Raw genomic sequence first — 26,659 nt, 5'->3', positions numbered from 1 at the left:
ATTTGACCACGCCCTCAAGTGACATCGTGGGAAGTGATGGCACACAACCTTTCACCCCTTGACAAAACAAGAAATGGCATCATATAGCATTGTTCCTCCATAAACTATGAAAATATGGTTACGATATCACTGTATATTTTATTTATGTATTGCACACCATAGCCCGCAGGCATCAGGGCACAGAAGGAGAAATGAGAAAGGACTAAAAGTCCAAACTGACAATGTTCTAATAGGATACTATGGTCTTTAGTGCTTTTTTAAAAGCAGTAAAACTTTCTTCACGTCGCAGGCTTATTGACAACTAATTCCATGCTAAAACTGCATTCACTGGGTATGACCGTTCATTGCCTTTTGCCCGCCTGTATCTAGGGCATGTCAGTCGCATTGAGTCCTTAGATCTAGTTGCCCTATTAGAGCTCTGAACAATAAGGCACTCTTTCAAATATCTAGCTGCATTTTCGAAACAGACATTTATGCATAATTAGCTCATTTTCAGGCTACCCTCAGCCACCTCCTCTCCCTCATTTCTCACTGTCTGCCCGCCATCCAGCCATGGTGTGCCGCCATTGATCTCTACCTTAATGCCAGTAAGACTGAGATTCTCTTCATCAGCACACCCACATCCTCCTTTCCTGTCACTCTGGCCGCCTTCTCTTGGCCCTCTTCCTCCTCCCACCTGTGAGGCTAAAAACCTCTGGGTCATCTTCGACTCCACACTCTCCTTCTCTCCTCACATCTCCGACGTCTCTAAGAAGTCACACTACCAGCTGCACCTTCTCAGAGGTATTCTTCCTTTCCTCTCCTTCCCCCAGAAGCTCACTGTCTCCAGAGCTCTGGTTTTCTCTAGGCTGGACTATTGTAACAGCCTTCTAAATCTGCCTGCTTCCACCTTCTGCCCTCTGCAACTCATCCAGAACAGGACTGCGAGACTTGTCCTTGGCCTCAAGCCCAGGGATCGTATCTCTCCAGGACTGAAATCTCTGCACTGGCTCCCAGTGGCTGCAAGGATTAAGTTCAAACCCCTCTGCATTGTCCACGAGGCCTTCTGGGGCCTGGGGCCTCAATACCTTCAACTCTCTCTTCCTAAATATCTTCCTTCCCGAGCTCTTCGCTCTTCCGCCTCCAACTCCCTCAGGGTCAGTCACTTCTCCAAGCAACGAGTTGGTGGTAGATCTTTCTTCGGCTGGGGCCTCCCTCTGGAATAGCCTTCCTGCCCCCCCTGAAGAGGAGAACCATCTCCGGTTCCGGAAGCACCTCAAAACCTTTCTCTTTGTTTCCACTTTCTCTCCTCCTCTCCCCTGCTGATGTCCTGGCTGAAACTGCCACTGCACTGGCTACCTGCCCACCCTCTGATCCCGGGCCCAGTTCCCCTCTCCCGCCAGTTGCACACCTGCACTGCCTTCCTTGCAACCCCACACTTGGGGACTGTTTTTCTGTATCCCTACAGTCCCTTTACCAGCACTTGACACTTGATGTCTGCACTTACCCTTTACCCTTGCCAGCTGCTGGCTGTACTTTACTTATTGTTATTCTATTACCCCTTGTACTGCACTTTCCCCCTCCCCTTCCTATGCACTTGCGCGATCTGAATGTCACCAGCCCTAGTAGGATCATTGTCCGTCTTCCCTCTGTTCCCCCTCTCTTGCCTCGTCGCGCCTTGAAACACTTGTGTATAGGCGCGTTATAAATGCCATATCATATCATGGTATTAACTTTTAACTCTATTCTGGCCTCTAGAGGGAGCCAGTGCAGTGCTCTCCTAGGCAATATGTGTTCATGTTTCGGGATATTTTTTATAGCTCTGACAGCATCATTTTGCAAGATCTGTAACTTTTTGACACAGGATTTGCTCGCTCCACATAACAAAGCATTACAATAATCAAGCCTTGGCATGGTCAAAGCTCTGACCAGGGTGACGCAGTTGGTATTGGAAATAAAAGGCTTCAGAAGGCACAGGAGCCTCAGGTAAATCTGAGTGTTTTTCATTACACTCGCAAGTTGGCCATATGCATTAAGCGATGCCTCAATTATAACACCAAGCGTTTTAACCTTGTTTACTGTTTTTTGCTGGTCCAAATAGAAGTTTGCGTATGAGATTCCTAGTTTTCCTCTTGCTTGAGCTGATCCAACGACGAGGGATTCATTCTTCACGCTATTGAGACAGACCATTTTCTGCCAGCCAGATTCGTATCTTTTCATATGTGGATGCAACAAAACTGGCATCCTTTGCGTAGTCTCCACTCGGCTCACAAACAAGCTGTGTATCATCTGCATAGTTAGTAAAGTGGAGTCCAATAGAGTAAGAGATCACACAGCGAGTGGCAGAAAATATTAAACAGAGCGGGAGATAAACATGCCCCTTGTGGAACTCCACATGTGAGCCTCTGGTTTAGAGAAGGCATTTCCCCCAAGAAATCTGTATAAGCTGCGAGCAACTCTTCCATTTGCCTGCTCCCGAAGAGCGAGCCAGACTGCATGGCCCAAGCACTGATCACATCAGCAAAGTCTTGCACTCGGATGCATCCAACGTAATTTATTTATTGTGCATTTTTAAGGCACTTATACAGCAAGTACATTGTGGTTCAAATCGCCCACAGGGCAGCAGGGAGGGAACACGGGAACGAAAATCAAATATAACAATGCAATGCAAGCATGCAATACACAAGAACCGTGCATATTCTCGATTGCAGCTATAAAATAACCTACTCATCTCCATGAAACAAAATCTACCCATGGCCTGCTTCATAGGAGAGAGCCAAGCTAAAGGCTTCAAGCACAGCTCATGTCAACAAGACCCAGCCCTCGGAAGCATGAACATTGGAAGCTGTACCAGAGCATGCCTGTCATCTCCAAAAGAAGAACTCTGCCTTTGGCCTGCTACTTGCCCATTGTACTGGCTTACAGGCTTCAGGTACTGCTAACGTGAACAAGATCACACACTCCGAAGCATTCAAAGTGGTGGCAGTCAGTGCATGACAAAATGCATGTACTGGATTGGAGACCTAGCAAAGCATGCTCGTCATTGGTACGCGGGCATGCTGCTAGCTATGTGCTTCAAGCACTGCCAATGTCAACCATGTTTCCGTACTCTAAAGCATCCAAAGTGTAGGAACAAAACGACATGTATTGGAGTGAAGCAAGAACTGTGCCTGCTCTTCATCTTCATAAGAGGATCTCTGCACTTAGCCATGTCAACAAGGTCCAATACTCCAAAGCATCCAAAGCAAAGGTATGCAGTGCTTAAAGTGCATATACTGGAGTGCAGCTACAACAGTGCCTACTCATCTACACGAGATGATCTATGCCCATGACCTGCTATCAGAGGGAGATCCAGGCTATTTCGGGGATTGTTGACACTTCCTGCTGGATTTGGCGGGAGATTAGGCCCGATTAGATGAGATTAGGCCAAACCTTGCACTTAATGAGGGGCTGACCAAGAATTTCACAGCAACAAATGTTCCCACTCTCCTAGCATGGCAATTAGCACTTCTATTGCTTACATTTCATATGCTTTGTCCACACTACAAATAAACATGTTTCCTTTTGTCTTGTTTTGCCATTTAATGCAAATTTTATTGCTATGTGTAGTGTGTATTTCATGGGGTGACTCTCTAGTCTAAAACTGTTTGACTCTCGTCTCCATTTCCTTTTGTTTATTCTCGTCTTTTTTTACCGGAGTAATAATTAGTTATGTCTGAATATTTGAATTCATCACGTAATGTTTTAGCACATCATTATGGATTTGCATATTAGTTTTTCACAACACATCAAATTCTTGCAACATGTTGCTTAACATTTTCTGGAATACTCTTATTTATAACTTTATGTATACATGTTTCCTGGACAGCATGCAAAGGGCAAACAAAGTTTACAAGAGCCATTCACTTTCGATACCACAAACTTTGACTAAACAAAGCAAAGTTTCATCAACATCTTTGAACGACCCTCATTGAGAAGTATGAACTTCTTTCATTAATGGCTGCTGTAAGGAAGGCATGGTATCAAACAGTAAGACAAACACAAGTGACTACAGTTCAAGAGTGTTTATTCAACTTCAATTGGGTTTAAAAAAATGCACATCTAATCCTAAATCTAAAGATGGCCGCAAGCTACGGCCATCAATAATAATTACGCAGTCCTAGTGGTGTCTTGTCAAAATAAAAGGGCCTATACTAATAAACCTATTGCCAATCCTTACTTCTAAATACAAATAGTGTGGGAAACAATGCTATGCGAAAGAAAAGTGTTAAAGAAATGATATGTCAGGATATTTGAGCCGTTGACTTCCCTTCTCCCCCGTTTTCAGCATGGGACAATGCGGCACACTCGAGCTTAGCACACGCTCTGGCTTCTCTAGCACGAGGATGCATTTCAAAACCTCAGCATTGGGGCCTTCTGTGCCAAAGTCTCTTTGCCATTCAAAGTCTCTTATTTCAGAGGGCCTGATGCGACACAACAAACATTAAAGTTTCTTTCTTTTCAGGATTTTACATGTACAACTTTTCTGTGATTCACTATTCGTCGTGGGTCGCCCTCTGCCGGGCACAGACCGACATTAACACAAAACCTTCAATTGGTCACCCTCTGCCAGGTTCGACCAAACTTCTCATTTTCCAAACTTTCTTTACTTCTTCAAAATCAGAAACTTTCGACTGTGCACAGGATTTTGCTTGACCCGTCGCAGGACCACTTCGATTCATAATTCTTTGTTCTCTTCTAAATATAGCCCATTTTAACTTTTACTTCTGCCACTTCTCAGTTGGAGACCTTCGATTGAGCAATCATGCAGTGCCGGACCACTCTGTCAAAGGTATCGGGTCTTTCTTTTAAAGTTAAATCACTTATCAGCAGTCCAACTTTACTTGCGTCTTTTATCACACATGTTTTAACAATGGTCATTCCAGCGCTTGCAATACGGTGTTGCTGCTTGAAACCTTGGGTTCAACACAGACCGGTTTTGTACCAGTCTCCCCAGCTCACCAGCTGTGTTGATTTCACCGACGCTGCTTTGTTCTTGGAGCGAAGGACGGTACCACGGCGGATGCTGCTTCTCCCTACCTTGATTATTGACGCGGGAGGGCCCTGGGTATCTCCGAAACAATGCAGGATTCTTCAGCCTGGTTTCCTGGTCTTACGCTTTCTAATCTTGAGGGTTTTTGAAGGTAACAGTTTCTTGTCAGAAAGGTCAAAGGAATTCCCCTCCTTGCAATTCCCCTCCTGTTTTGCTGTCTTTCTTCTCTCATTCAGCTGCCATCTCAAAACTGCTGTTTCCTCGTGTGCTTTGCCTCGCTCAGAGTGTGCTCTCGTGCTCCCCCCTTTAATCCATGTGGGGAAGCTTAAAGGAAGTCAGTTATGCGTGATGGTCAGTAATTGCCTGACCTTGCATGACCATTGTATTGGGAGACATCAGGTATACTGCTCGGGTGTTAGTCTGTTTTCTCCCATAGCGGGCTTTCCGTGTGAGAGCGTTTGTTTTGTAAAATGGTGGCGAGGATAGAGTTCCCAAGTATCCTATCTGGTAGGAGGGGGTAAAGGTGTTACAGGGAAGAGGATGCCTTGTCTCACCATCCTGTCACACTGCCCTCCACTCCTCAATGTGCATTTGTATAGTACATTCCTAAATCCACACGGTCACACCATTCCTCACTCTGCACATGCACTTTCGCACCCTTGTACTCACCCTACAGTACATGCGCGCACACACTACACGATATATACATGCATTAAATAACACTCTTACACACTCACTTACTTTTATATTCAGAAAATATCCCTTCCTTTCAGAATCCCTTGCTGCAGCTGCTCCTCTGCAGGCATGACTCTGGCTCCCACGTTCCAGCACGCACGAAAGGAACCAGCTCTGGGTTCGGTCATGAGCAGCACAGCACAGGAGCCAGAGCCATCCATGTCTTGGGGGCCGGGGGCTTTGGCTTGATTCCAAAATGAAATCATTTCTTTTTTAAGTCACTCGCACCGGATTCAAAAATAAATTATTCCATTTCGCAAAACCAAAATGGAAATAATGTCTTTTTGAAGTCAGATTGATTTCAAAAAGAAATTCTTTTTTGCAATCCGGCCTCCCCACCCAGAGGGGTCGCAAAGGCAGGGCCAGGGATCGCTTGGGGGATGGCAGGGGTTGCAATTGCACCCACTAGCTACTCCCAAATATGTGCAAATTACATTTAGGATTAAGAGGTCTCAGACCAGCTGGGACTTGTAATTAACTATGTTTGTATGTGAATGTATAATTGTATAGTGAAGTCATGGCCTACCACGGATGAATCCCAAAAAGGTGTGTTCTACTTCTATACATGAGCTGAAGATGGTAGTTAAGATAACGGTTACCAACGAGAATGGGGAAATTGGAGAAATACAGGATTTCTTTGTTTAGGTTTTAACCAATCGTGTGTGAGGGGTGGTTTGTAATAAAATATATGGGAGTGTTTTAACTGTTGCATAAAAGTATATAATGTGTCAGCTTGTCTGGTTTGGGAAGACTAGCTTAGTTTGAGGTCATTTAGCCCCTGCCGGCCGTTTGTACAATAAACTTGCTTTTTGGGCAAATCGTGCACTCGCTTCTTAAGAAGTGGGCCTACTCTGGATTAAGGTGATTGGACGGCCGCCCCTACAAGGGGCATTTCAGAACAGTGGCCAGAATGGAAGTGAGGCTGTAGTGGCTCAAGTTGGACATCTTTGTAAAGGATTGTTTTACAAAGGTAGCGGGCGCCCCTCTCTCGCAAGAACAGACATGATAACCTGTTCAGTGGTTATTAACCACTTGAGAGTTCGCAGCCACTGCTTTTACTCACTGTGCCTTTCACAGATGGGAAATATCCATTTGCATATCAGTCTTTGTCCTGCCCAGGGGCAGTCCAGCACCGAAATACAATGGCAATTCCAATCTGAACGAGAGTACCACCAGCAACCCCATACACGTGTTTCACCCTTGTTGGGGATCATCAGTGAGGTGAAGCTGATGCCTCTCTAAGAACAGTGAGAGGGAGACCACGTCTGGTTGCCCCCAGGAGACCTAGGGTTACCAATCCCAAGTTCCTTAAAAAATTGTTTTACAAAGGTATTCTCCCTCTCACTGTGCTTAGGGAGGCATCAGCTTCACCTCACTGATGATCCCCAACAAGGGTGAAACACGTGTATGAACTCTCTCTCACTGTGCTTAGGGAGGCATCAGCTTCACCTCACTGATGATCCCCAACAAGGGTGAAACACGTGTATGAACTCCCTCTCACTGTGCTTAGGGAGGCATCAGCTTCACCTCACTGATGATCCCCAACAAGGGTGAAACACGTGTATGGGGTTGCTGGTGGTACTCTCGTTCAGATTGGAATTGCCATTGTATTTCGGTGCTGGACTGCCCCTGGGCAGGACAAAGACTGATATGCAAATGGATATTTCCCATCTGTGAAAGGCACAGTGAGTAAAAGCAGTGGCTGCGAACTCTCAGGTGGTTAATAACCACTGAACAGGTTATCATGTCTGTTCTTGCGAGAGAGGGGCGCCCGCTACCTTTGTAATATAATCTTTGTAAAGGAGGCGAGAAACTATGGGCATCAGTATGAGTTTGTTGGTGCTGTAAAAAGTGGTGGAAATTATGTGTTTGCAGCACATTCTACTTGCCGAGAACAGACCTACCCGTCCTCCCAGATCAGCTGTTGGGTTAGCCCGTCTGTTCTCTCAGGTGCAGGAAGTGGTTTATATTGGCCCTCGTGATAAGAATAGATTTGATGCCACCGTTTGGATGTGGCGGTGGATTTGAAGTGAACAGCTGAACACGTGGCATTTAATCTACTGTAGAGGCACCAGTATTTCTTACGGCCAGAACATTGAGTTTTGTGTCACGCTGCTTTCTTCATGGACATTCTTGATTGAATGACAGAGGGATTTGTATCTGCGCGTATAACCCGTGGGGTATCTAAGCGCTAGGGAGGCGCGAGCTACCACCATGTGGCATGAATCAGATAGGAGTGGCAAAACTAGAAGAGGAAGGTCTTAAGTTGTATCTTGAACACCAGCAATGGAAGCTGTCAGAACTTGAAAGGAAGGAAGGGAAGTTACTGTATACGTGTGCTGCTGAACTATGTACCATTGGTCAACATGACATTCATGTACAAATGTTGCTAGACTTCCCTGCTAGCACAGCCTTGCTGTTTTTAAACGGTTGCTATAAGAATCCACACATTCACAGAGCCATCGCCCCGCAGATTCGGTGCTAAACCTTCTCGCTTCACGCGCTCCTTCGCGGAGCTCGCCTTTTGTCAACATTTGATTTTTCTTGGGTGGCACTGCTCTCTCGCAGTCAAGATGCTGACACTTCCATCTGCAAATGTCCTATTAATGACACACCGGCTGCACAGCCACTACATTCTCCAGGTACACCTGCTGACTCGGCCATCTTGTGACGGTGCTGCATACCGTTTCTCCTTTGCTGACAAGGGCCATTGCTGTCTCCAAGTTCTCCTTTGCTGACACAGTGGCCATGCAGTTAATTAGGCTAATCTGTGAATCTGCACATTCCTAAATGCTGACCAATGGGTCGAGAACATAGGCCTGGCTTACCTGCTTCCTTGAAGACTTTCTCATCGGGTTGCACCACGGAGCACAGACTGTTGAGCACAAGGGTTCCAAGTTTGGAGGCTGAGCGTTCGGAGGACTTGTAGTAGTCCAGGGCATTGTGCGTCAGGACAAACCAGCGCTTCTTCAGTTTCAGGGAGGACATCTTGCTGCCGCCGTGGACCTCTTTATGGAGCCAGCCTGACGGAAGAAACAAACAATACCACACCATGGATATTGGTGTTAGAAATCACCTTGAAATGCGTTCCAAGCACAATTCATAAAAAGCAACTCTGGGTAGATCACAAGTAAACAACACACAGAGACACATAGGACTGATCTTCAGATAGGAGCCCGGGGCCGCTCCGTCTACCAGGTTTTCTACCTTCTGCTAGGATGCAGAACCTTGGTTGCCTCAGTGTTTCCCTCACTGGGACACAATTCACGATAGTCCACCAGGCCTAACGTGGTTATGAACTGGTTAGTATTCAACCACCCACAACCTCTTCTGGAGGAACATTCTATGGAATCATGTCAAAGATGGCCTACAATACCCCCCACATACGATACATGATTCAGGGTGTTTTATTACGATACATGATTCAGGGTGTTTTATTGCGATAGATGGTTCAGGGTGCTTTATTACGATAGATGATAGATCGTTCAGGGTGTTTTATTATGATAGATCGTTCAGGGTGTTATTACGATAGCTGGTTCAGGGTGCTTTATTACGATAGATGATAGATCGTTCAGGGTGTTTTATTATGATAGATCGTTCAGGGTGTTATTACGATAGCTGGTTCGGGTGCTTTATTACGATAGATGGTTCAGGGTGTTTTTACGATAGATGGTTCAGGGTGTTTTATTTAACAGGTTCTTGGGCTGTTGTCAGGCCCTAATTTTGGCTACTCAGTAACGTGACTAGAGGGCTTTTCGGAGCTCAACCCTCAGCCTCCCATGAACTCTCCCCAACCTAGCCCATGGTTCCCAGATACCCATGTATCTTTAATGAAGACTCCGAGACAAAATGCTTGGGAAGAATAACTTCTTTACTGAAGTCCAGTTGACAAGGGTACAAGATTAAGGTAAGTTCTTAGGTAGTTTACAGGGAAGACATGGGAGACATCCACAGGTACCCACTCCCGCCAGCACTCTGCTCTCCCAGGGAACACTCAAGAGGCATTTGCGCATCAACATTCCCCTCATGAACATTCCACGGGCATTCCATCAGCCCTTCATTCACACAGCGCCGGGACAGGGGAGAGTCAAGACAACAGTTGCCTTGAACACTGGAGATCGGTAACACCAATTGTCTACAAATAGTCTCTCTACTATGGAAGGGTCTAAAGGCTGAGGCCCTATTGGACTCCCTCCAGGTCTTGCTAAGCCGATACCCTATTCTAATATTCCCAAATGGATGGTATTTATGAAGGATTAGTGTCTGCATTTACTCTGACACTCTCCCATGCACTCTTCCCTCTCACTCATATTCACTCCTCTTCCTGCTCCTTTCCTCTCCCTACTCGCTTTCTGGTCTTCCTACCCTCCTAGGTAGATGCGGCAACCCCTTTCAGTGTGTTGTATTAGCGTGGCTAGCACCGGGACCGACTTGTGCCCCATCAGTACGGTTGCAGCAGATGAGGAACCCACCTAGATTTACCAATCCTGGGGCACGGCCACCTAATGGATACCGAACAGTGCCATCCCCAGGGCTACCACAGCGCCTTGTGCGGGTGCCGTAAGTGTTTACATTGTGTGAGCTGGCAGCGCCCTTTTATTTGCGGTGCTCTTGTGTGACCGCACCACTTGATCGCCCCCCTGAACTGGCTCTGATACAGAGGGACCCCTCAACTGTCCCTGGGAATGAAGACACATAGGCAACCTGACGAGGTAGCACTGGTGTGGCTTCCTGGCACTGGGGCCCCAGGAGGGACACTGGATACAGTGCCTGCAGCCAAGGAAACGGCCCTGAGCCGAGCAGCGTGGCAGTCTTTTTGCTGAGCGAGGTACCAGCTCCGATCCTTGTGTGTGCTGTGCATCTTAGCATCATGCTGCCCCCAGGTGGACGTAGGTCTGCACTTTACAAATACACAGAGCGTGTGGGGCCTCTTTATTTGCAACGCAGCACAGGATGTCACAAAATTAGTCATTAATATTCGTGGGGATCAAATAAACACGTTCAATATCTGAAGTTTAACTGTTGATATTACGTTTGTAGCAATATCAGGAGTGAGGCTTATTTTGGAGTAGCTGACAGAGTGAGCTGAATCATTTGTAGAGATGGGTACCTCAAAAGAAAGTACTGTGACGAGGAAGAGCAGGACCGAGTAATGAAGATCACCCGTAAATAATCCAAGCATACCTAATCTGACCGCACAATCCAAGGATGTAAGGGCAGGGAATGGCCCTGAGCCAGACAGGGCAAAGTGCCTTTGCTGCAAGATAGAGCAATCGCAACAAAGCCTTTTTACCAGAAAGGTACTGAGGCAGTCAGAGTAAGGAATTCCACAGGTCTTCAAATGTCATCAATAGGGCTCAAGTCCCAAAAAAAAGTGTGGGCAATGATTACCATATGTACAGGAACTGGACCGATCCTAAAGTGAAATACGCAAATTGAATTCAACTGGCCTTTCCTAATAGGAGAAACTTCAAAATAGAAGTGAGCCTTGCCTTTCACAAAATGAATTATCAATACCCGAATAAAAAAAAAAAACAGCTAGAGGAGATTTTCCTAAAACACTGCGGGAAAAGTATAAAAGGTTTGCACCTTTTAACCCAAATATCTATATTAAAATATTTCTAGAGAAAGAAAAAATACCAATACAAGATGTGCACTTTGAAGACACTTTCAAGTAGTTTTGTGGGTTCAAATCCTGGTGGGATCAAAAAACTTGAGCAAACAAGCTTTTATGCATGCTGGCCTCAAAAACACCCAAAGGAGATGGAGTCAGCACTGTGAAAAAAGTGGGCGAACACTGTCAACCCACATGTAATCTCAACTTGTACTCTGAAAATCAGCACAAGGCCAGGTAGAACATCTTCCGTCCAGCCAACCTCTCTTCCCACATCCATGGACCTGGTAAATCATCGCCACAAATGTGCCCTCTGACCCCTCCCCCTCCTCACCACGACGTTTGGCTTTCAACAATGCCACATTTCATGAAAAGGACTTGAATATTACACACATCCTAATCAAAGTACTCCAGCAATATAGGAATCCTTATAGAAATATGTTCAACAAAAAGAGTACAAATGTTGTGTTCTTTACACCCCACTTTGAAGACTACAAATACCAGAATGCAATTCCACAAAATTTAAAAAATGGTTTGTAGGCGGTCTTTCAAGAGTTAACCTTTGGAATTGTTTGACAAATGCATGCTTTGTATGATGTGAGCAAAATGTGACAATCTCCCACAAAAACATTTACTTAACACACTAAATGCGGACATATGAATACTATCGAGAGAGTGCACAACTGTTATGTGTCAACATATTTTAATTGTCTTCAAAGACGACAGATCTGGGCGGCAACTCGTTTTTCTGTATGTGCTTTCAGAATAGAACGCCCCTGTTCAACCCCTTGTCCAATACAAAGGTTCTTAGTGTGATAATCCATAACTGTGAGGCCCCGCGGGTCTGATGGGGTGCTGGGCCAGTGCTGAGGCGGTGGACCGGACGGTAAGCACGTCACAGCATGGCCTCGCTTAAAACAGGCACAAAGAAAAGCCCTGTGGCTGAAAACAGGCACACAGAAAAGCCCTGTGGCTGAAAAGAGGCACACAGAAAAGCCCTGTGGCTGAAAAGAGGCACACAGAAAAGCCCTGTGGCTGGATGCAGCCCAGCCCTCCTCACTTCTTATACTGGGCAGCAGGTAGTTGAGGGGCCTTCAGAGGGCGGTGCCCGGGGCGACAGCACAGACTGGCCATGCCTCATAACAAACACTTTCCACCACTATAAGTAGAATTGGTTATTTAGAACGTGCTTAATACCCAGAGGTTTCTAAGCGCGGACCTGGGGATCGAACCAGTGGTGCTCTGCATCATCTTGCTTCCCAGGCGAGCGTGTTACCCCTGAGCTATCCTCCCGAGACGGTAGTGTAGTTGGCTATAGGGCAAAAACTACCATTGTGCAACCAGCATTCTTTCAGTGCATTAGTGCACCGGGCAGGCGCGGACTGGCCTATAGGGCAATGCCCCAACCAAAAACACAAAATGTTAGTGTGGGCCAGTTTTTGTTGGTCAAAGTGGGCCACTGTTTGGGCGAATATGGACCAGTCTGGTGAGTTACTTCACTATACGGTGAGTAGTTTTGACCATTGTTGCTGTATGAATATTCTTTAAATTGCACTATTTTCATTATAATGTATAAAAAAAACTCCCCCCTTGGGTACAATTCAGTGGTCACAAAATGAACAAATTGCCGTTTGCAACTATGGGACACTTTCATTGGTGCCCGAGACAATGTTATGCCCCAGTGCCACCCTGGCACCAGGGCAGTGTTTTCTCTGCTCCTAGGACTATTGTGAAACGCGAACATACCGGTTGGCACTGTGTTCATTTTGCTCTAGTACTGGGGCACAATATCTGTCATATGTTGTTTACCTCAATCGCCGCTCTCAGGGGGTCTCCAGGGCAAAGGGGTATTCTTTCCGATGGGTGGCAGGCGCTGCGCACCGGCCGATATCCCAGGCACATGGCAGGTCGAGGCCTGGAGAGGGCCAGTGGAGGGAGATGCGGTGCTCCACCTGGCAACATAAGACCAGACTTCGCCCGTCTTCCAAAATGCAGTGTGCAGTTTAGCCACACAGCGGCGCTCGGTTTCCACGAATGAGGAAAGCAAACGCGTACGACTGGTGCAGGTTAGTGCCAGCATTCTGCCTGCCAGCTTGGCAACGTTCAGCTGGAGCTCAGTGCAGAAAGCGGGGAGCCATGGGAAAAGCGGGGTACAGTTAATTCCATGCCTGAGCAAGGCCCCAGCCATGATGCACCTGCTCACATTTCATCAACTCGTGGCGAGGTTCTCCATCCCTCATAAGATCGCTCCCCCATGCCAGACTTACTTGCTTGTGATCTTGGACACCTCGGCATCAGCGGAACCGGGTGGCGAAGAACTGCCAATAAAGCAGAGGAGACTCCCAGGCCAGGGTCACGCCCAAAGATGAACACGAAGTCTAGGCCACCTCAATAATGCTCCCCCACGCCCCTAACCGGACGTGCCTCAACGCGTACTGGCCGCTCGGCGCAATTACTGCTTTAAAGAAGTTGGGGGGGGGGGGGTCTCCGAGGTCAGGAAGATACGCTATCATACGATTGGTTATTTATAACGCGCTTAATACCCAGATAAGCAGGTTTTTCTCACTCTCAAGAGATAAAACACAGGGTGCAACAGCACCGAAAGTTTCACAAAGGGAAGCGAGGCGCACTAACACTCTGAGCTTCCCCTGCATGCAAAGAATAGGTAGAACAGCAGCATAAGATGCTTAACGCGTCGCTCACACAGAACGGCTCAGCTTGAGTAGGAGCCGTTCAGCCTTCCCTCACACAGCAACCCCAAAGCACGCTGAACACGCTGCTCACACAGAACGGGTCACCTTGAGCAGTCGCGTTCAGGCTTCCCTCACACAGCAACCCCAAAGCACGCTGAACATGCCGCTCACACAGAACGGGTCACCTTGAGTAGTCGCGTTCAGGCTTCCCTCACACAGCAACCCCAAAGCACGCTGAACATGCCGCTCACACAGAACGGGTCACCTTGAGTAGGAGCCGTTCAGGCTTCCCTCACACAGCAATCCCAAAGCACGCTGAACACGCCGCTCACACAGAATGGGTCAGCTTGAGTAGGCGCTGTTCAGCCTTCCCTCACACAGCAACCCCAAAGCACGCTGAACACGCTGCTCACACAGAACGGGTCACCTTGAGCAGTCGCGTTCAGGCTTCCCTCACACAGCAACCCCAAAGCACGCTGAACATGCCGCTCACACAGAACGGGTCACCTTGAGTAGGAGCCATTCAGGCTTCCCTCACACAGCATCCCCAATGCACGCCGAATGCGCCGCTCACACAGAATGGATCACCTTGAGTAGTCGCGTTCAGGCTTCCCTCACACAGCAACCCTAAAGCACGCTGAACACGCCGCTCACACAGAACGGGTCACCTTGAGTAGGAGCCGTTCAGGCTTCCCTCAAGCAGCAATCCCAAAGCACGCTGAACACGCCGCTCACACAGAATGGGTCAGCTTGAGTAGGTGCCGTTCAGGCTTCCCCCATGCTGAACACGTCGCTCACACAGAACTGGTCAGCTTGAGTAGGTGCCGTTAAGGCATCCCTCACACAGCAAACGCAATGCACGCTGAATGCGTCGCTCACACAGAATGTGTCAGCTTCAGTAGGTGCTGTTCAGGCTTCCCTCACACAGCAATCCCAATGCACGCCGAACGTGCCGCTCACACAGAAGAACAGGTTACTTTCTTACCTGGTAACGTTCTTTCGATGGGATGGTCCGACGACGTATTCCATATCTATGACAGTAATCACCACTGCTGTGATGCTTCGGAAAATCTTTCGCCGTCTGCATCCTGCGTCGATGACGTCGATACACCGTCCTCGAGGACCTCCTCCAACAGCCGACGTCACCAGATGTTATAAGTAGGACGCACGACGCCCGTAGCCTCAGTTGTAGTTTTTTTCCCCAGAACGTGTGGCACCAATCTTCTGCCAGTATGACCACAGAAAGCCGTGCAGAAATGTAAGCTGCAATTGCATAAGAAATTCTGTAGCGGGGTAGGCAGGGAGGGAGCGATATGGAATACATCGTCGGACCATCCCATCGAAAGAACGTTACCAGGTAAGAAAGTAACTTGTTCTTCGAGGGGATTGGGTGCTCCGACATATTCCATATCTATGACAGACTCCCAAAGCAGTACCAACGTAAGGAGGTGGGAAAAGAATTTAGAATATACAAATTTAGAATGCCCAATCAAATTGCAGAGTAAAGGACCGCCTTGCCAAAGGCCAGATCCTGCCCCCGGATAGAATCAAGGGAGTAGTGACGTACAAAAGTATGGACCGAAGCCCAGGTGGCTGCATCACAGATGTTACGAATAGGAACACCCCTCTGCAGGGCAGTAGAGGCAGCCATACCCCTAGTAGAATGTTCCCGTAACCCTACCGGAGGGTCCTTACCAACCAAGCGGTAACATTCGGAAATTGCCAAGATGATCCATCGAGACAAAGTCTGCTTAGTAACAGCTTGTCCCAAATGCCTTTCAGCGTAACCAATAAAGAGCTGATCGTCCACTCTGACCCGGGACATGCGTGAAATGTAGAAACTTAAAGCTCTCCTAGGATCCAGCCTATGGAGCCTCTCCTCTTCCTTACCAGGATGTGGAGGAGGATAAATGCTGGGAGAACAACCTTCTGGCTTAAATGAAATTCCGACACCACCTTCGGAAGAAAGGAAGGACGAACTCTAAGGACAACCCTGTCCTTATGAAATACAATGAAGGTGGCTTAACTGAAACTGCCTGTAACTAAGTGACCGCAACTAAAAACACAGTTTTAAGGGTTAACAGTCTCAAAGGACAAGAATGCAAAGGCTCAAAGGGAGCACCCATTAGAAACTTGAGAACAAGGTTCAGATCCCAACCGGGCACGTGGAAAGGTGACGGAGGGAACACATTAGTGAGCCCTTTCAGAAACTGAGAAATTAAAGGGATTTTAAAATAAGAACACTCCTCAGACGAGCGCTTAAATATAGACAGCGCTGCCAGGTAACCTGTAACGGTACCCACTTGCAGGCCCCTGTGGGCCAAAGAAAGCAAAAAAGACAGAACGACAGGAATGTCACATGAAAAAGGATCCACATTCTGAACCCTGCACCAGTCGCAGAACATTCTCCAACGGCAACGGTACAGGGACTTTGTTGCCAGCCGTCTGGCCGAAAGCAACACCTCCATCACGTCTTCAGGGAGATCCCAATCCTTATACCTCAACCTTTCAGAAGCCAAGCGTGAAGGTTGAGGGATCTGACCTCTGGATGGAGACCCTGACCCCCCCCCCCTCCCGCAAGAGCAGATCGTCTCGGTAGGGAAAACGATGTGGAGGGCAGATGGACAAGTCCAGAGGTCCGGGTACCACGTCCTCCGGGCCCATGCCGGAGCAATGAGGATCATCCGGGAACCGAACCTCCGTAACCTCTGCAGCACATGTGGAATGACGGGGACTGGAGGAAACGCGTACAGCAGCGGGAATGACCACTCCACCACAAACGCGTCCCCTAAGGCTCCTCTTGGAGGAAATTCCCGCGAGCAGAACCTTTCGCACTTCCGGTTGTCACTGGGGGTGAAGAGATCCACTTGAGGGGTCCCCCAAAGGGCGAAAATCTCCAGGAGAAACTCCTGAGCCAGCTCCGACTCGTGAGAGATCGTGCTCTGCCTGCTCAGAGCATCTGCCGCCTTGTTTTCGTCTCCGGCCAGATGAATTGCCGAGATTGAAATTTCCTGCTGTATTGCCCAGAACCAGAGCTGCATCGCCTCCCTGCACAGAGGAAGTGACCCTGCCCCCCTTTTTGTTGAGGTAGTGCATGGCCACTGTGTTGTCCATCAGAATCAGGACATTCTTTCCTAGCACAGCCGGCAGAAAAGCCTTCAGGGCAAGCCTGACGGCCCTCAGCTCCAACAGATTGATATGGAGTCTGGACTCCGAAGGAGACGAACAACTGCTGACTGTCAGCTCGTTGGCATGAGCTCCCCATCCCGTGAGGGATGCGTCCCTCACGATCGTCACCTCCAGCCAGGGTAGCCAAAATGGAGCCCCCTTCATCAGATTGCCTTCGACGGCCCACCACAGAAGGTCCTGGGCGACCGAGGGCGGCACCTGAACGGGGTCCGACATCCTGCCGGAGGACAGACCACTGGAGCTTGAGTGCCCATTGCAAAGATCTCATCCGCAACCTGGCCTCTGGCACCAGAAGAATGCAGGATGCCATGAGGCCGAGCAATCTCAAGAACGCAGGGAGACTCTGGGCATGTTGGAACTTGTGCACCATCTGCTGAATGTGATGAGCCCTCACCTGGGGAGGAAAACACTGCCCCAGGGACGTGTCGAGCACTGCTCCGATGTACTGGAGCCTCTGAGTTGGCATCAAGTTGGACTTCTTTAAGTTGAGGGAGAAGCCCAGCTTGTGGAGGGAGTGGCAGGTGACGGACAGATGATCCAGGACTTGCTCGGGAGAGCGCGCCCTGATCAACCAATCGGCCAGGTAGGGGTAGACGTGAATCCCCCCTTTCCTGAGATGCGCTGCCACCACTACCATGAGCTTGGTGAAGACCCTCTGGGTGGAGGTCAATCCGAACGCAGGACCCGAAACTGAAGGTGCGAGGCGCCAACCTCAGGTACTTCTGTGCTTTGGATGGATCGGCACATGAAAGTAAGCGTCCTTGAGGTCGAGAGACACCAACCAGTCCTGAAGTTGAAGGGCCTGGAGGACTTGAGAAAGAGTAACCATCTTGAACTTGTCCTTCCTGAGGAGTTTGTTCAAACCGCACAAGTCCATGATGGGTCTCAATCCCCAGTCTTTCTTGGAAATCAAAAAATAAGGGGAATACCAACCCTTGTTCCTCTCCGCTACAGGCACCAGTTCTATGGCACCTTTCTCCAGCAGGGATTGAATTTCCTGTGCAAGGAGCGGATCCGGACTCTTCAAAGAGAGGTTCCCTGGTGGATTGTCGTGAGGCCTCTGCCGAAAAGGAAGACAGTAGCCGTGGGCTAGAATCTCCAGAACCCACACATCTGAAGTAATGGCACGCCATTTGACAAGATGCTGCGCCAGCCTCACCCCAACCTGCGAAGCATGGGCCTCATGACTGAGCAGAAGCAGCTGCGGCGTTGCCTGAGGGCAAAGAGGCAACTGCTCACGCGGCCTTGGCACCTCGAGTACCTCGTTTTCCACCTCTGGCACTCTTACAGTTGTCCCTTTGACTTGCAGCTCCTCTCGCTTTACTAAAGGATGAGTAATAACGAAAAGGAACCTCCCCTCCATTGCTGTCCCCTAGGACGAAAAGGCGGAGGTTGGTGGACTGCAGCGCCCAACTACTTTGCTACAGCTTTGGAGGTCTGCAACCTCTCAAGGCTCTCGTCACCCTTGCTGCCAAAAAGATGTTCACCATCAAAGGGCATGTTGAGGAGCCTGGCTTGCACATCAGGAGCAAACCCCGACTTACTCAACCACGCAAACCTGCGTATTACGGTGCTCGCCGCCATGGACCGGCTGACACAGTCTGCCATGTCCAAACCCGACTGAACTGACTCATACATGGCATCCTTGCCATCCTGAATAATAGCAAGAAAACCATCCCGCTCGTCCCCTTCGGGAATATGTTCAGCCGCTAAGGAAATACAGTTCCACAGAGTGTGTGTGAAACGTGACAAGGCACATACGGAGTTGGCTGCCTGAAGAGCCATACTCCTTGAGAAAAACCCTTTCTTCGCCCAGCCATCAAAACGCTTGTCGTCCCTATCAGGAGGGATGGTAGGATACGACGCCCGCTTTGCTAGGGCCGTAGCCGCCTGCACCACCAAACTCTCCGGAGTGGGGTGCGTGGTCAAGTAGCAGGGGTCACTACTGGCTGGGCGGTATTTTCGCAGCAAAGACTTGCCCACTGCCGGGAGACTCTCTGGAGCAGTCCAAGCCACTGCCACCCTTCTTTGCAGAGCCATTTGGACTGGCAGTACCGGATCAGTGGGTGGACCTTGGTCGAGGCTATCCGTCAGGTCATCCTGCACAAAATCAACTGGGGGCGCCGACCACCCCAAGTAGTCTGTGACCCTCGACATAAGGCGCTGGTACGATGACTCTGCATGGGTGCCAGGCTCAGGCCTACAGAACTCCACCTCCGCAGAGGTGTCCAGACCACTGGCGTCATGCAGTGACTGACACAGGTCCTCAATCTGGCTATGACCAGAAAGAATCTCATCTGGTACTGTGTCAGGAACAAACCCATCTTCAGAACCCTAGTCCACCTCGGAAATATACTTCATAGGCTGGAAAATGGGCATTGAATAAGGGAGAAAGACATGTTTTGCCTTGGCCAGAGCCTTTCTAGGGGGTTCCCCCGTGCCACGGGGTACCTCCGACACCACAGCCTCGAAAGCGTCGACGTCGAGTGCAGCGTCGACAGCATCGACGGCTTCGACACAGGCCTCGAGGGCGGAGCCCCGAGCGTGTCCTTCGACAGCCTGGGTGCCGATGGCATCAACGACTTCCTCAGAGACGGAGCCTCGAGAGAGTCCGGCGTCGACATCTTCGAAGACTTCACAGGTGCACACGGGCTCGAGCACGTCGAGGACCGGAACCTGGAACGGGCATGACTAGAACGATTCCCCTTGTCCGAGCGGGACCTCTCCTGCAAATCGTGCCGACCACCCGAGCCCGAAGGCGTACGAGCGGTGTCTCTAGTACGGTCACGGCCGACCCCTCACGGAGGCACGGACGGACCGGAGCCCTGCGATTCAAGAATCGCCAACATTTTCTTCCCAAAGGAAGCCCATTCCTCCGGAGAGGAACGCTTGGTGGGATAAGAAACCCGCCGACGGGCGGAGTCCTCGATGAGTACGGGGAAAGCGACCGATGACGGCGCTTCCGGGAGTGCCTCGAAGAGACAGAGGAGTGGCGTGTCATGATTCCTGCCCCTCATGTCCCCAGCCCTCCAAGAGGTCAGGCTGGAGCCAGGCCACGATCAACTACATGGCCCTCAAGGGCCTCTCCATCCCTCCAAAGACCCACTTGGAGTTAGACTTAGCGCTTGTGGCACCAGACTCACTCACTCACTCCCATAGGATAACATTGGGGATTGGCCTTGTAGTGCATTGATGGGGACAAGATGGATGCCCCCACATATTTTGGTTCCCAGAACTGCATGTGCGGTCTAGTCTTTTGGGTGTGGAGCCCAGAGGCACCTGGGATATCCAGAGACTATTTAAGCCACACCCAGGCTGAGAAACAAGCTTTGCGTTTTCTGCACCTGCAGTGTGACACTCACCGTGTTCGGATCGGTCTCTAGTAGGCCTGCATCTTTCTTCTGCGCTCAGCTCCTGCAAGAACAAGAACACCGTTAGGAACAGCCTTACCTTGCGGCGCTTTGGCCCATCAGTCATCGCGCCTTCTGTTCTGCGGGCATCTTCGGCGGTGTCATTCCCATGCCGGCACGCCGCTTCCTAAGGAAAAGGGAAAAGAACAGAAAAAAGGCATTAGTAAGCATTCTGCAAATCTTCGCTTATTTTTAAATACTGTACCAGCTTAAAATGCTTACCTGAATCCCAGCCACTCTGTCTCCTGAACTTCTCATCCATCTGCAAGAGGGAAAAGAGAGACTACGTTAGCGTGGAAACATCTAGAGGCGCCGCATACCGCGCTTACCCACCGCATTTGTTCTTCATAACCAGCATCCACGCTGAAAACGTTGCGGCACTTAAGACACAGAAAAAGAACTCAGTTCAATGCAAATACGAAAGGGGTGCATCGCGCTCTCACTCACCTTCAGCGCTACTCATCTCAGCAGCACGCCGCCATCCCCGGACGCCGGCCATCATCTAAGGAAGGAAAGGAACAAAGTTAGAGAACTGTTCAAAAGACTCATTATACTTACCTGTCAGACTCTTGCCAGTGAAGTAACTAGGCAGCAATGAGCCCGCATCAAACAACGCGCCCCTGCGCTGAAGGCAGGACGGAGAGCACACTATCCAAGAAAACAAGGTAAGCTGTGGATCAAAGGGAAGGGTTGGACCCCGGGGAAGAAGGGTTTCAAGCACACAGACAATAGGGAGTTAAACTCCACCAATCCTGTGTTTCAGGCCCAGTCTCCAGTCGAATAGCCTCCAGGGAAGGGTTTGAGGTCATAAGAGGTCAGAACAGGCTGAGTGACGTCCCCGTGGATACCAGGTGAGCGTTACATGGCGGGACCAACTCCAGGACCGAGACCCCCCCTAGACTTATGACTACGATACAGAGAGTCGCCCCTCAAATCGTCCGTCGAAAGCCCAGTGGACCTCGCCTTCCGGGGCTTGGGCACCTTACCGACCGACAGCTTCTTACGTTCCCGCAAGGCCTTGGACATAAGCGACTGGCAGTCGACACAATCATCCGTGTCGTGGGCCTCCCCGAGGCACCAGAGGCAGGTGTCGTGTGAGTCCGTCACCGACATCTTGGACCCGCAGTCCCCACACTTCTTGAAGCCCGGATGCGGGTTGGAAGAAGAGGAAGACATACCGATAATACTTCACAAACTAACAGGTTCGAAGAACCGAAAGAACAGAAACTCCAAAGAGTCGAGGCGCGCCGAGATCTCCGAAGCGAACACGTTCGCGGAAAAAACGGAACTGAGGCTACGGGCGTTGTGCGTCCTACTTATAACATCTGGTGACGTCAGCCGTCGGAGGAGGTCCTCGAGGACGGCGTATCGATATGGAATACGTCAGAGGACCCAATCCCCTCGAATGGGTCAGCTTGAGTAGGAGCCGTTAAGGCTTCCCTCACACAGCAACCCCAATGCACGCTGAACGTGTCGCTCACACAGAATGGGTCAGCTTCAGTAGGCACCGTTCAGGCTTCCCTCACACAGCAACCCCAAAGCACGCCGAACGCATCGCTCACACAGAATGGGTCAGCTTGAGTCGGAGCCGTTCAGGCTTCCCTCACACAGAAACCCTAATGCACGCTGAACGTGTCGCTCACACAGAACGGGTCAGCTTGAGTAGGCGCCGTTCAGGCTTCCCTCACACAGCAACCCCAATGCATGCCGAAGGCATCGCTCACACAGAACGGGACAGCTTGAGTAGGCGCTGTGCAGGCATCCCTCACACAGCAAACCCAATGCAAATTTTATCATGCCGTGCAGGTGAAGTGAATCAGTGCAAGGGAAAGCAAGGGTAGAGGTTTCCCACACAGAGAAAGATTTGACAAGCGTCTCTGCCATGGAAGCTCCCCTCTCATAAAACAGGCGTAACCTGGCCTTCAGCAGTGAATACTCCACTCTTAATATAGAAAAGATATACCATGGAGCACAGTACATCTCGCTTTCCACACGTAACAGGAATTTTGTGGGTCTCAACAATGCAAGATTACCAGACACAGAACAGACAAGTCGTGGTTCAGAGCAGTACAAGCTCCACTTGAATAGGGAAGGACTGCATGGGATGGACCAGTGCAAGCTACACTCACAAAGAATAGGTACAGCATAGCCACAGCAGTGGGAGGCGGGAGCATGTCCCTCATAGAACACAAGCACTTAAGTTCCTCAGCAGTGCAAGCTCATCACAGATGGAACTAAAGTAACATTGAGAGCGACTAGTACAGATACGTAGGCCAACTCGACTCAGAAAAGCTCTGCCTGGCGGAATTCAGTGAACCATCATTAGAAGGAAATCAACTTTCAAACAGCAATTGATTTGTGTACCATTTCCAAGCCACTCTACAGCTGGTCCACTTCCTAAAGTATGTTCAAATGCACAATAAATAAATAAATATGGGATGGTAATATAACACAGGGGGATACGTCACTATACACCTTTCATTATTCCTCTACAAAAGTCTGGCCATTTGAGCTATTCTGTATATATTTTGATTTTTAAGACACAAACACACCTGGCGAATAACTCAGTAAGGCACACAGGACTTTTGGCGTGTGTTGAAGGTTGATACTAGAGTTGCCTTTTGATGATTAATGAAAGTCGACGCAAGGACAGCAACCCAAAAGGAAGGGCTGCCAGATAGAACATGTCTGTGAAAACCGGCACAACTCATCACTAAATGAAACACTATAACAGCCACGGGTTTAGAAGTCGGTAACTGTTTGTCTTAGTTTCCACAACATAAATAATCAACAACTACTAATCGCAACTACTTCACGCTCAACAAATCCAAAAAAGGAAAAGCAATAATAATGGAGAAAAAAAAGCAGCAATGTATTAGAAAATTCAGAGAAAAATATTTGTTTTATAAAAATAGTCAGATACTATTGGATAAAACTTTAAGTGTGTCTATGATTTGAATAAGAAAACACCAACTTTTTTATTGCCTGTACCCAAAATGTTCAGACAACCACACTCATGTACAACTTGCACCTGCATTCATACAAAGCCAAATCCGGGTTCTAAAAGTCTGTATAATTCAGACTCGCTACCCCCGACATGTGCACATTTCCGTTCTTTCTTGCGCCTCCATGCCCTGGACTTTTTCGAGGGGATAAATGTAACCTTAGAATGCATTAAGGTACTTGAACTGTAAGGATTGCTCTCACAATACAGTTCACTTGCAGCAAGGTTCCCAGAAACACTTGCAAAAGCAGCTTTTGCAAGAAGAAGCTGAAAAAGAACTAAGACAAACTCAATATAATAAATGGAATAAATGAAATTACTTCTTTCTTGGTAGTAGACAAGGCAGCATCAATGCCCATTCATTCTTGGCTACAAAGTCCCAGTTGCATGTAGTCAAAAACATTCTGCTCACCCTTGCAAGGAGGTTCATTACACACAATTCTGAAAAATATGCATCAGAAGCAGCATTTTATTTATTTATTTATTTATTGCATTCACAGCAGCGCACCGAACCCTGAGGCATCAGGCCGCTAGTCACAGTAAGTGCGGAGAGATACAATCTTCATGCAAGGCCAGGGATAGCGGTTACAGCATATGGGGGGTTTTGAAAAGCTTAGTCGGGCAAAGCCTGATGGTACGGGGGTCATGGTACGGGGGGCTTCAACAAATATACAGATCCAGGTCAGATGGATCAATGACTTTGCAGAAGCCGCGCCTCATGGTACAGGGGGCTTCATAGACAATCAGGTAGGTCTACAGTTGCGCATAGCCACGCCTCATAGTAAGGGGGTAGCATCGGGTGCACAGTCAAGGGTGCAGGCAGGTAAACATACAAATGTGCCACGAGGCTGACCATCGGTTGTGTTACATGCAGTGATCTACGCTACGAGTGCAGGACAAGAGGGCTAGAAGCACAGGTCGGCGTCAAGGGTCGCTCTGTAAGGTTGAGTAGCAGATATGGATGAGCAAGAGGCAAAACCTTGCGTATGTTACGGATCTGCATCACGGCTGCAGTAACAGGGTACACATGTGCAATGACACAATAGGTATGGAGCATACCTGGAAGAGCAGTGTCTCCCGGTGAGGGAGCAGCAGCCGGTAAATAGTCACATAATCAGTGGGTTGCAGGTCGAATCCGATGAAGCAAGGATGAGGAACAAGTCATAATAAGTGGGTACTGGATGAACGATAACAGAATGCAAGTAATGGCAGGATAGGCGAGGATCATATACAGACCAGGTCCCACAGAAGTGCAGAACACAGCGGTAGTAGTATGTCTGTATGTGGATCGACGATCAGCCATCGGAAAAGCCGCACCTTACCATGTCGGAATCCTGATGCCAAGAACGGCAGATTAAGGACATTAGTGAACAGGGTGAGCAGGGACTTGCTTAGAGAGTGCTGGGACAGGCGGAGAATGCCTGGGACTTCTGTTTTATGTGGTGGTCTGTCGATAATGTTGGAAATTGGGTAGCAGGAAGAAAACGTATGGGTCACGACATGTGCAGAGCGATCGAGTGCCTGCCACTGCCGGACAGAGCCAGACACAGATCAGCAGCCTTAGAAGTAGGCCTTGCAAGGGGACCGGCATCGCCTGCCAGTGCCCAGCGATAGGAGCATTTTGTGTCAGCGGGAGCCTATCCAGGGCAGGTGGAGGCAGGTGGTGAAAACAGCCAAGGCAGGGCTGAAACGAATCGGAGCGCCATCTTGGAACGGAGCAGGAGCTCTAAGGTAACAAAAGCACTCAAGGCAGCAGGGCTTACCCTCTGCCAGTCTTCTTCATCCATGATGGGGCTGCAGATCGCAAGGCGCCCACCAGGAGCTGGTGCTTTTAGAACAGAGGTAGAGGGATCTGTAACATCAAACCTCAGTATATCCTGAACTAAAGTAACCTCACCTTTTTCACAGGTGGACCAAATACAGAGTTCTCATTCCTTAAATATGAGTATTCATCCTGAAGTAACCATCTTAAAAAGTGACTACTCATCCTTTAATGAACATATTTTTGCTTTAAAAAAAGCACTCTCTTAAGAGACTTGGTATTAAGGAATTATATTAAATCACAATCTGTACAAACCACTACTTTGATCAACTTTGGGGTCTCGGAGAAATAGATTGTCATTAACCTTGTGGCAATTGTGTGATGCGTACACCAACCATCATCACGAAAGAAGTGGATGGTGGCGTGAAGAGGGTTGTTTACATGATAATTTGCTTGTGCAGGCTCAGATAGATTGGAAAGACAGAGCGCAGTGAAAGCGAGGATGATCGAACGGAAAAGTTGCTTAAGAAAGCATGTCCGCACCGCTCCACTCAAACATTTTGTAAACGAGCTACATCAACCTGACTATTTTAAATGGGTTGCTCTGCTACGCATAACGAACTACCATTAGAAAAAAGGAAAAGAATTATATCCGAAACACGTAGTGACCGTGTAGGGCTTAATAAACAAGTTGAGTGGCACTCTGATTACTAGATGATTGTCACAACTCTGAATATCTTTCTAAGTTTAGCAGCTTGCTTGCATTCTTAAATGCCCCGATTTATTCACAACCATCAACTAAGATACCTTGTTTGTTGACGGTACCAGCATTGACAACACATGCCGTAATTTTATGAACATAAAAATCCCTTAAAATAGGTAGATCTATCTATTTAACGAAAAGCTGCATTTGTTGTTTCTTGTTTAATAGACTCCGTTTTGTTTACCTCTCCGTCTCTGTACGTGTAGCGGTCATTGTAAGAACTAGAACTACAAGTCCCGTTGATTTCGTAGATCATGAATTAATCAGTACCGCAGCGACGTGCACTGCTCGGCCGAAATCCATTTATGGAAGACACAATCTAGAATCTCCATTCTGGCAACTTGCCTGGAGAGAGGATGTTGGGTGGATGAGCCTTCATGCAGGTAAATTGCATTCTGATAAGGAACCAAATCTCTGTAAGACAAACAATATGGTGGGAAGGGATTGCTAATAACACCTCCCTTATTCTTTGCTTTTG

At 48.6% G+C, this 26,659-nt stretch overlaps 1 protein-coding gene across 1 annotated transcript in view; it reads right to left on the bottom strand.

The window, feature by feature from the left end:
- The window catches only part of LOC138489261 (unconventional myosin-X-like), a 788,454-nt gene that overhangs the window by 63,403 nt on the left and 698,392 nt on the right, over nucleotides 1-26,659 (bottom strand). Inside the window, exon 32 of the mRNA XM_069616957.1 lies at nucleotides 8,575-8,769. Within this exon, the coding sequence (XP_069473058.1) occupies nucleotides 8,575-8,769 (195 nt within the window). The remainder of the gene's footprint in view (nucleotides 1-8,574; nucleotides 8,770-26,659) is intronic.

The sequence above is a fragment of the Ambystoma mexicanum genome, chromosome 9 (genome assembly GCF_040938575.1).
Source record: "Ambystoma mexicanum isolate Mex_15411 chromosome 9, UKY_AmexF1_1, whole genome shotgun sequence".
NCBI classification, from domain to species: domain Eukaryota; kingdom Metazoa; phylum Chordata; class Amphibia; order Caudata; family Ambystomatidae; genus Ambystoma; species Ambystoma mexicanum.
This window is presented reverse-complemented; position numbering and strand designations above follow the sequence as displayed.